This window comes from Magnolia sinica, chromosome 16, assembly GCF_029962835.1.
Source record: "Magnolia sinica isolate HGM2019 chromosome 16, MsV1, whole genome shotgun sequence".
NCBI classification, from domain to species: Eukaryota; Viridiplantae; Streptophyta; class Magnoliopsida; order Magnoliales; family Magnoliaceae; genus Magnolia; species Magnolia sinica.
In genome coordinates this window covers 58,606,664-58,618,747 of record NC_080588.1, presented here as the reverse complement: position 1 = coordinate 58,618,747, position 12,084 = coordinate 58,606,664, and the positions used below count along the sequence as shown (strand labels likewise).

The window sequence follows — 12,084 nt, the reverse complement described above, 5'->3', positions numbered from 1 at the left end:
ACATTGTTCCTATGGTGCGGTCCATATTAATTCTATATCGAATTTTAAATTTTTACGTACGGTTAGCATGTGATGGATTAACTGATGGACGGAGTGGATTTCATGAGAAAATCACAGTGGCCCACACAGAGCTCGTGCATTGCACGCACTTTCTACTACAAGTGCTGTAGAAGATTCCGGTCCAAACGCATAACATCGATTTCCATTTTAAAAAATGCCGTCCATCGTCATCCACGCCTGGAATCCAACGGTGGATAAAGCACGAGCCGCGAAAACACGGAGCCGCTCATACCCAGGACTTTGGAACCGAACCAAAGTTGCGGAATTATATGGTCCTCGACCCGAGAACATGCACACTATCCTCAGGCCCACACTTCTTACATCTCCCACCAATATTTCCGTGATCCAGACCGTTGATACGATGGGCCCCACATTAAATTGACAATACACCAAAAACAACCTTAAAAATCAAATCATCCTCATTCCTTGCATCTGCTGCATTTCATTTCCAAACCATCTATTTAGAGAAAAAAGCTATAAGATCACTTTAACAAACAACACACTCACTTAAAGGCCCATCAGATCGACGGTCTGGATTAGAAAATAATGCCGAGGACAGATAAGCTAATACTCGGGTCGAGTATCAATATATACAAGACAGAGACTCTCATTTCCCTTCCTTACAGCAGAAGAAAGGAAGAAGAGGAGAAGAAAAGAAGCCGTTCTTCTCTCTCTCACTCGTGCCGCGTCTGACGTTAATGACCGTTTGGAAAACGTCAGACGTTATAACGGTAAGAAATGAGTTGTAATGGCTGCCGAGTGCTGCGGAAGGGATGCAGCGATTCGTGCATCCTCCGCCCCTGTCTTCAATGGATCGACAGCTCCGAAGCTCAAGGAAACGCTACGGTCTTCGTAGCCAAGTTCTTCGGCCGTGCCGGTCTCATGTCCTTCATATCGGCCGTGCCGGAAAATCAGCGACCAGGTATTCCAAGGGCATTCTTGTAATTTCACAAATTCAAAGAAAATAAATAAATATATATTTGTATTTTTTATTTCTTACCTTTGCCTTTTCAGCCCTCTTTCAGTCGCTTCTCTTTGAAGCCTGTGGCCGTACGATTAACCCTGTCAACGGGGCGGTGGGCCTGCTCTGGACGGGGAACTGGCACGTGTGTCAGGCAGCGGTGGAGACCGTACTCCGCGGCGACACGCTCCGGCCGCTGACGGAGGAGCCTCCGGTGCCGGAATCGGGGGAGATTCAGCGGGATCCGTACGGTCGATCGGCGGCGATGAGGGTGGAGAAGCTGCAAGGTTCGGATCTTGATCTCTGTCTGCGGTCGGGATCGACGGCGGGGATGAAGCGGCGGCCGGTGACGCCGAATTCGGATGGATCGGTGACGACGTGTGCGGAGAGCGGCGGCGGCGGCGGCGATCGGAAGATGCTGAATCTGTTCGTTTGAAACGCGGGGGTGTCAGGTTCCCGGCGAACGGTGTAAGATTCCGGTTCCTGGAATTTCAACGGTTGTGGTTGGATTCCGGCGAGGTTTTTGTTTTTCTACCGCAGGGGATTTAGCTTTTGGAAGATGAACCTGTCGGTTTGTTTTTTTTTTGTTTTTTTGTTTTTTAATGACGTGTGACGCTTATTAATATAAATATTTTGTAATTTTCTCTCTTTTTAAAATAATTTTATATTGCATGGCCCACCCATGATGGGCCTCAGGTTGGATTTTTTTTTTCTTTTTTCTTTTTTTATAACACACGCACACACCCCCACACACTCACGCCGTAGTGGGTTTTCACCACCTATGGATACTCGAACCCCTGACCGGGTGTTGAAACTCCTGCGAGTCTGCCTCCTATGAGTCTTCAGGTTGGATAATCTCTATCGATCTTCTGGTGCCGCAACGGTTGAAATATTACATACGTCGTGATTGAGCCACCATTTCACAATCAGTCCATGTGGCATCGGAACCGTACATCTAGTGGACCCTATGATTTGTAAGTGAGTTTCATTTGGTGGCCTTCAAATGGACGGTAGCTATAAACTGGACTGTTAGCCGTTGGATCTGGGTCATGATCAGACCGTTGATCCAACGAGACACATACCTGACGGTGGATGCTCTGAACTAATGGCCTACTAAAGATTGGAACGTGAGGCCCACCATATAAATTGTTTCGAATCATGACTCAAATCCAACGGCTATACCATGCTCTTATTGTGATGGTGTAGCATATATAGAGACGGACGGTCTTGTCAGCGGCCCACAGTAATATATGTGTTTTATACAAGCCGTATATCTATGTTTTATCCGAGCCGTCCATCTATTTCATTTCAGGACTCTTCAACTATTGTATGGTCCACCTTAAATTTTATATTTTGGCTCTTCACCTAAAATGATTTTGCAAAATGAGCGGCGTGAATAAAACACATACATCACGGTGGGCCCCACAGAGCTTCTGACAGGACCGTCTGTCTTTAGCTAGGTTGGTCGTGGTAGTACCCAATCCCCGCACTGAGGCAGAGGCCACTTGGGACCTTCCTGATTGACTGTCAGCTGTCCACGTGGAAGGTGGAAGATTACTCGGTTGGCTCTATCGTACATTTTCCCAAAAATCCTATTGGTCGATATGAGCAGATGGTTGGGATTAATCCATTCGTTTCGTTTTTGCGTAATGGACGGTCCTGATCAATCTTACAGCGTAGGCAACTGGGCTCCGTTCGTTAAAGGGCGACGGACGAAAAGTCGCAACCTTTTTAGAAAAGGGCATCTTGCATGTTCGGAACTAGCGGCGTCGAGGCTTTCATTCGCTTACGAAAATGTAACTGTACACGTCAAGTGCCAGTAGTACATGGTACCGCACCTACGGGATGCTGATTGGGGTTGAAAGGGGATTGATCCTGACCATCCCATCTGGATCACCTCCGGATGTTCTGATTTCTGGGTCCTCTGTGGCCCCAATTTTCTAGGATTTAGAGGGTATTTATGTAATTTTATGGAAACCTATAATGGGTAGTTGAGTGATTTTAAATGAGAGATCTCATGTCCCTAACCTAAGCTTCTGCGCAATATAATCTGGTTTTAGGTTCTGAAGAGTAGGGCCCAGTGAATTTAAAATCAAGACCATTGGAAAGTTTTTTACACCGCAGATAGTTCATGCCGCTGAAATCACTCTCATAAGATCATCCTAGCCTTTGATTTTTGGCCTACTAATAGGTGGTTAAGAACAAAAATACACTGAAAAAAGTCCACAAGCTGGGATCTTCTAATCTGATATTTTCTGTCATCGTTAAGTTCGAGCCATGTGGGCCCCACGATGTGTGTAGCCATCCGTTCGTTTGAGACGCACACCACTGACATGGTCGTGTGATGACGTAACAAAGTTACGTAGGCCCACTATAATGAATTTGTTATATCCACACCGTCCATTCACTTTATGAGATCACTTTACGTGTGATTCAAAAAAGTGAAGCAGATCTAAAGCTCACATGGACCACACAACAGAAAGCAGTGGAACAATGACAGCCACTGTTAAAACCTTCCCATGGCCACCATGATATTTATTTGCTATCCAACCTTTTCACGGTGTCACACAAACATAGATAAAGGAAAAGCACGTATATCAGCTTGATCCAAAATTTATGTGACCCCCTCAATCCCCGTAGCTTTATGTGGTATGGTCCACCTTGGGATTTGGATCGGCCTTATTTTGGAATCATGCCTTGAAATGATCGTTCAGAATGGATAGGCTCTTGGGATATAATACATAGTTCAGGTGGAAGCGGAATGGGTGGTGTACCACACATAGCTGATGTGGTTACGTTTGGGGTAATTTTTTATTATAGACGTGGCCTTTCATTCATATTTTTTTTTAAAACCCTAGCAAAACTTACTCATCAGTCTAAACTTCTACTCGTAGACACAATTCAATAATAATGAAAATACTCGTACTTTTTCAACTGATTTTACTTGAAACGAAACCAAGGATACTTTTATCCAAAACTCTCAATTTGTACCTGAAAAATTTACATTCACAACTTAAGTTTTCAGCTGTTCAAAAAATAAAAGGTATAAAAATTTAGTATCTACGGTGCTAATTTTTTTTTTTTTAGTGCGAAGACAAGCGTAGACACTCCCCATGCTCCGAGTTGTGCAAACCGTTCGAAGGGGATCCAAGTTACATGGGCCACACAATGATGTATTTATTATATTCACATGGTTCATTCATTTTTCGAGATCATTTCAGACCATTATTCAAAAAATGAATCATATCCAAAGCTCAATTGGACCACACCAAAAGTAGTAGTGGGATGATGATTTTCACCTCTGAAAAATTTGTAGGGCCCACCATAAGGTTTATTATCCATCCAATCTTTTCATAAGGTTACAAAAACTTGAATGAAGAGGAAAATTAAATTTCATATTGATCCAAAACTTAAATCCCCATTGCTTTTTGCGATTTGGATATAGCATATACTTCGTGATCGGACCTATCGAATTTGCTGACGTCAACACACAACTATATGTGTGGTACACCAGCCAATTCGCTTCCGTTCGTGTGGGCAGCGGAACACCTGCACACCACCAATCTAGCTGGTGTGTCGACGTCACCAACTTCTGCAAATCCCATCATGAGGTATGTGTTATATCCAAACTGTCCATCCATTTGGCGAGCTCTTTGTAAGGCCTGAACAGAAAAGTAAGACAGATTCAATGACCATGTGGACCACACTGTAACAAGTAGTGGGGGATTGAATGTCTACAATTGAAATCCTTTTAGGGATCAAAGAAGTTTTGGAGCAATATAAAATTTATTTCCCCTATTCATCCATGTCTTTGTGACCTTACTTACGAAGAGATTAGATGGAAAATAAATGTTATGATGAGCCTTATGAATTTTTTAACTATGAGAATCATTGTCTCACTTCTATTTATGGTGTGGTTCACTTGAGATTTGGATATAAATCATTTTTGGGCTCATAACCTAAAATGATCTTGGAAAATGGATGAACGGTGTGGATATAATAAACACATCGTTTTGGGGCCATATTACTTTGATCTCCGTTGGACCGTTCGTACAACCTGGAGCTCGAGTAGCGTCAGCGCTCGTCTTCACGCACACGTATCCACACCAGCCAGGTCGGTGGCGTGTGATACATCGGCCAATCCGTTTCCCTTCACGTGGAGTCTACATAGTTTTGCCACGTCAGCACACCACGGCTTCCCTACTGTATACTCTGGCTTTCAGTCCGAACGAGTGGGGCCGTGGAGTTTAAAATCAAAGCGAATAGATTGGACGCGGTTTGGCTAGTTACGCTGCACTGATCAGGTGGTTAGTAGTAGGTGACATGTGGGCCTCACCATGATGTATTTGTTTTATCCATGATGGATTATTTTATGTATTTGTTATATCCATGATGGATTCTTTTAGGGCTTATTCCAAAAAAAATGAGGGATCTAAATATCAGGTGGACTACTTAAGGGAAAAACGGTAAGCATTTGAATGTCCACCATTAAAAGCATTTACGGCCTGTTGTAATATTTATTTGATCTTGAAATATGAGCTTAATCCAAAACTTATATCTTTAAAAAGTTATTAATGATGGATGTTCAGTCAACATTGTTTCCTATAATGTACCTGGGATTTAGATTTATCGCAATTTTAGGCCCATGTCAAGAAATGATCTGAAAGGCCCGTGTCAAGCAGCTTAGGTGCGCCCTTGCTTCACCCAAGACAGGTCATCTTAATGAATGTATTGCATATCTATGCCATCCATCCTTTTTGCATATCATGTTAGAGAATGTAACCGGAATGAAGCAGATCCAAATATCATTTTAGAGAATGTAATCAAAATGAAGTAGATCCAAATCTCAGGTGGACCATACTATAAGAAACAGTAGTGGTTGGATGCTCCACTATTAAAAACTTTATATGGTCCACTATAATATTTATTTGCCATCCAACTTGTTGATAAGGTCACACAAACCTGGATGCAGTGAGAAAACAAATATCAGTATGATCCAATGTAAGACTCTTATCAAGTGGGCCACACATGATCATCGGTTTAGATCTGACAGTTGGATTATTTAGATTAAACGATTCAACGGGCTCCACTATAATTGTGATCATTATATATATGTTTGAGGGGGGACACTTAAATTGCTATCCCTGTACTTGGTTATTAAGCTAGACATGAAAACCTATGGTATGAAGACCTTAGAGGGAGAAGTGTGATGGGTAAGCTTTTAGCCATCTTTCCTATAAATAGATGTATAGGTCCCCTCACCAACATAAGAGAGAAAACCCTATTTTCATTGAAGGTTCTTCTAAAGGGTGTGAGGTGCGGAAGATTAAGATTCTTATCGACAAGATCGAGGTATCAGGATGTCCTCCCAATCAAGTATTTCTTTTAATTTATGGTATTGAATCTCAATTATTGATGCATAGATGATCCAACAATTCCACAATATAGGTATAACATCCAAAACTTTTGTGGCCAAGGTTAATGGTCAATCACTATTGTTTCTTATGATATGGCCCACATGAGATTTGGATATGCTTCATTTTTCGGATCATGCCCTAAGATAACTTAGAAAATAGATGGACAGCATGGATATACGATACATGCATCAAGGTAAGCCCTACTGTTAGAACCGCACCGTCTTAGATGAGGCCGTCCCGCACCTAATCCGCTCACCAAATCAAGACCATTACCATTGGCAAGTTTTTTACACTACAGATAGCTCATGCCCCTGAAATCACTTTCAAATAATTATCTTAGCCTTTGATTTTTGGCCTACTAATACGTGGTTAAGAACAGAAATACACTGAAAAAGTCCAGAAATGAGTGGCTACGATCTTCTATTCTGATATTTTTATGGTATTCTCGATGGGATGCATTCTAAACGCATGGTAGTTACCATAAGTTGGAGCCATGTGGGGCCCACCATGATATATGTTGCCATCCACCCGTCCTTTAGATCCGGCCCCCAGCGTTGGGCCTGGACCCTAAAATCCAGCCTTATCCATAACTCAGGTGGGCCACACCAAAGTCAACAATGAGGAAAAGTGAGGCGGGGGAGGCCCACCATGGAATCTTCAATCTGGAAAGTGGGTCCACGGTGTTTTTGTACGTCATCCAACCTAGTTACCATGTGTTATCTGTAGTTTGTCTCACAAGAGTCTTTGATAGGAATTGATGTAAATTGACAATGTGGAAGACCAGATGCAGGGTTCGAATTCTACATATATATCAGGGGTGGACCCCACACAGCTCGAACGTAAAGTAATTACCATAGATTCGAAGGCCTGTGATCATCCCCTTTAATTAGGGCTGTCAACGGGCCGGGCCTGGTGTTGGTCTTGGCCCCTATTTTGAACTTTTTCGGGCGAGGTCTTCCGACTAGACTTATTCAAATTCTGATCATGCAGGCCCGGGACCGGCCCACTTACGCCCCAACCTGTAACGACAGAGAGGGGGGCGGATTGCATGTGTGTGGGGTCGACAGAGATGTTTGTGAAAATCTCACTCCGTCCATCTGTTTTGAAAGACCACAATAGAATTGGATTCTAAAAATAGGGAAGATCCAAAACTCAGGTGGACCACACCAACTAACAAGTGGGAAAATCAACGTCCAACATTAAACCTTTCTGAAGCTTACCATGATGTTTATGTGCCATCCAAACCATTCATAGAATTATTACCACTCAGATAAACGGTAGGAACGAATATAATCTTGATAAAAAACTTGTCACTGCTAGGCATTCAATCCCTAACTTTTGGTATGGTATGGCCCACATGAGTTTTGGATCATCCTGATTTTTAAAATCTTGTCATATTGTAGTTTTTAAAAACAGATGGAAGGAGTGGATTTGTCAATGACATCTCTACGGGCCCCATACAGTCTACGGACGCGGATTGCACCCTATAGTGTACTTAATAAAGTCTATGGAAGCCCACGGTGATGTATGTGTCTTATCCAGACCGTCCATCCATTTCTCCAGCTCATTTTAGTGCATGAACTCAAAATTGAAGTATATCCAAATCTCAAGTGGACCACACCACACGAAACAATGGGAACTAAATGCCTCCCATTGAAAGCTTCTTCCATTTTTCCTTTCCCTTTTTTTTTTCCACACACACACACACACCCCACACACTCACCCTAGTAGAATTTCACCACCTATAGATACTCAAACCCTTGACCGGGTATTGTAACTCTTTTTCTTTTCTTTTTTTCACACACCCCACACGTTCACACTAGTGGAATTTCACCACCTATGGATACTCAAACCCTTAACAAGGTGTTGAAACTCTTTTTTTTTTTAGTTTTTTTTCACATGCGCACCCCATATACTCACACTAGTGGAATTTCACCACCTATGGATACTCAAACCCTTGACCAGCTCTTGAGAGTTTACCACCCGAGCACGAGTGAGGATCCATCCTTTTCTTTGTTACCTTATTAATAGGTTGGATGACAAATAATCATTCCTTGAAAAAATTAACACAGTAGGTGCTTATCTTTTATGCGTTGTTTTTTATAGATAGCTGAAAATTTATGTTACGAAAGTAAATTTTTAAGGTATGGAAAGAGGATTATGAATAAAAATACTTTTGATTTTCAGGTAAAAGTAACTGAAAAAGTAAGGATATTTTCGTCTTTATTAATTTGTTCATATGGATAGAAGTGTAAATTGGTAAGATAGGTTTTATTTGAGTCTAAGAAAAAAAAAAGTGAATGGAAGGCTGCGTCTATAGTAAAAAAATTACCCATCATTCCTTGGGCCTAAGAAGGTTTCAGCGGTGCAACTCAGTTTCCTATGGTGTGGTCCACTAGAGATTTGGATATGCTTTAATTTTGGGTTCTTTCCTTAAACTGATCTCATAAAATAGGTGAACGGCGTGGATAAAAATCATACATCACGGTGGGCCCCACAGAGGCTATCATCGGTACGCAATCCACGTTCTTCGACAAGAGGCGCGTGCCTAGTTAAAAATGGAATAAGTGGGTGGAACCCACCGGAGTGCACATCCACGTCCAAAAGAGGATGGCAAGTGTACGGCCGCTGTCAGAGTCGAATTTGGCCGTTCCTTCTATCTTGGGGAGTGGAGCCCACTCCACAGTGCGGAACAGCACCTCCCCACCTAATTAATCTGACGCCCCGCCGCATCTCCGGTCTTGTGCTGGGGTGGGCCCCACAACCCACCCAACTCCTTTCCCTTTCCCCTCTCCATCCATCCAACAACTTGTTTCCTGCCTCCATTATTTTCTCATATCGCTTTCTAATAAAAAGAGAATGATAAGGTGGAAAGTTTAGATACTCTAAAGACTATGATCATCCATACTCATGCAAATAGAACCTTATCCAAAGCGTATCCAATAGTCGGCCACACGGTAGATGGGCCACAAACATTAAAAATGCAATGGAAGTATGATCGTAATTAGCTTATTGGTGGACATCAAGTAGATAGTTAAAGTAGAAAGTATTCAACGGTCAAATTCAATGAACATGTAACATTTAATCATACGTCCCTAATCAATCTGATTTTGGGTATATGCCCCATTTAAAGTTGGCCGTATTATTCTGGCTTACACATGTGGAGATCTGGACCGTCAATATCGTAGAACCATCGTGTACAGCAGCACAGAGCATAGCGTGAAAGTCACGAAGATGAGTCGATCTGACCCTTGGGATTATTTCCTAGTCTGGAATAGTATGGTGGTTTGCAGATTATGGCGGAAATTGTACTCCTGCATGGAAGACCCTATTACGATTTTTACTGTTGAGTTGGACGGTACTCGGCGGAGATATTGGTGGAGATCATACACATGCATTCAGCATGCATGTGGGATACATAGATGCCAATCCTGACCGTTCAAATTGTTGGCCCCACAACGGATGTCTCACAACTATGTCCGTCCCATCCATGATGGGGCTGCAATTTGGACTCTCTGGATTGGATTTCACATGCTCCAGGAGTTCAGGGAATGGTATGGTCTTGCAGTCAATGTCATTTTGCCCACGAGACATGCGTGTTCATTGAGACTATTTCCTCTCTAACGACTTTACAACTGAGTACGTGGGTTAGGATACACACACACATATACACACACACACACACGGTGGATGATTGGATCAAATTATAAGAATGTGCATGAGTAAGTTATTTTGATGATTGTTTTTCAAAGCAATGCATACTGAAGTTCATAGGTTCCAGCCTTTGCCCGTGTGGTAGACACCGAGGAGTTTCAACACGAGGTCTTGGGTTCGAAACTGTTGGCGGTGAAATCCCATCATAGCGTGTGGCATGTGGGTGTTTTTGAAAAATAAAAATAAAAATTCATAGGGTGGTGTAGTATCATACTAAAGTATACCCCCATGCCAATTATATTAAAAAGTTTTGGACATCCTCCCTTTGTATTTTATTTGGATAAAAGAGAAGTAAATGAGTTTTTCTCCCTAATTTTCTATCTTCTCTTTTATGACATATATATCAACATGTGACGCTCACTTGTGTGGATGGTGCATCTCTATCAGTGTAACGTCCTGTAAAATTTTGTACTAAACTCTAATGGTTCATGAGTATTATTATCATAATACCATACAAACCCGCCTAGGTATCCTAATTACCTTAGAATCAATGGATTTAGGTCAATTGAGACTAAATAATTACTTTTCTTAATTGCGAATAGGTAGCGCCATGAACTTAATTAATCTAAATACTAATTGTCGCGCATAAAAAATCCCGTGGCTTAACTCATTATAGAAATATTCTGATTAAACGAATTAGATTTAAATCGTTCATTTGTGGTTCGCTAAACCTGATATTATAGAAAGACATTCATCTTGACGGGTTTGATGTCCATCACAAACGTTGAGACAAAATCGCATATCGAATCATTCAACTTAGACTCGCAAGATGAGTACATGAGACGGGCGAATGCCCTTTAAAAATATTATGAACTTGAGTTATATGTCCTCCTCCACACTTTACTTTATTAAATTAAGGACATTGACTTAAATTAATACCCTGCACATATCTGTATAATCACGACCTTGATCAACGATCGCTAACCATCAAATTGACTTAAGACCATACCCGTTGATTAACGTATTTAAATGTCAAAATGATCGTATCCAAATATAAATCTCCAATAGGAACACCTAGCTCATAGCATAGATCGGTCTATACTCCCTGTGGGCCCCGATAGTTGAGAACAATCTCCCATAAGATTAATACACCTAACACTTGCCTATTAATTAGGGCTATTTGTGGACCACACAAAGGAGTTCTTGTATTTTCATTCACTGGCAGAGCAGCAGTGGAGTGGTGTAGTTGATCGCCGGAGTCATGTTTTGGAATATCAAACATGACTACATACTTTATCATTCCTTTTGTACATGTATATTGAGTCCCTAGCTGGGTGGACTCTACGAGATGTTTGATCATGGGGATGTATATTTTGGATGATCACCTTTTACACACTTATTTATGGTTCGATACACACTGTTTAGCTTAGATCTTATGATGTTTGGATACTAGTGAATTATATATATAAATCATGCTTTCGTAAAACAAAAGTAACACTAGGAATATCAGGAATTGAGTTCGTACTCGACTCTTGAAATTTGATACATTACAATCGGCTCCTATAAAGGTATAGATGGTGGCTCTCTAACCTCCTCCATGTGGGATAGATGAAAAAGAGACCTTTTGATTGGAAAGATTGACATCAATGACCAGCATATGCTCATCATGACCTATTGCACAAGATAAGATCTTGATTATTTATTGTGTTTAGATTAATTTAGAAATCTGATGTAATTTAAATAAGAGATAAGTAGGATGTTTATTATATGAATTTGTAAAAAAAATATTCATTTTAGTGTGTATTCATATAAAAAAAAATATCTTAAAAGTATATAAAACATATATGAACATGAGTTAAGTAAGGGATATATTATCTCGATTATCCTTAAGGCCTACTTCATTTGCCCTTATGGCCCGTTCGATTTTCTAGTTACACTGTAAATGCGTCATGATTATTTACAAGCTACTGTAAGAAAAAGTATAGTGATTGC

At 41.2% G+C, this 12,084-nt stretch overlaps 1 protein-coding gene across 1 annotated transcript; it reads left to right on the top strand.

The window, feature by feature from the left end:
* The first annotated feature begins 670 nt into the window (after positions 1 to 670).
* LOC131229493 (LOB domain-containing protein 39-like) lies at positions 671 to 1,700 on the top strand. Its single transcript, XM_058225456.1, has 2 exons — positions 671 to 982; positions 1,075 to 1,700. Exons 1-2 carry the CDS (start codon positions 799 to 801, stop codon positions 1,455 to 1,457), a joined length of 567 nt encoding a protein of 188 aa, XP_058081439.1. The 5' UTR covers positions 671 to 798; the 3' UTR covers positions 1,458 to 1,700.
* Positions 1,701 to 12,084: the final 10,384 nt, after the last annotated feature.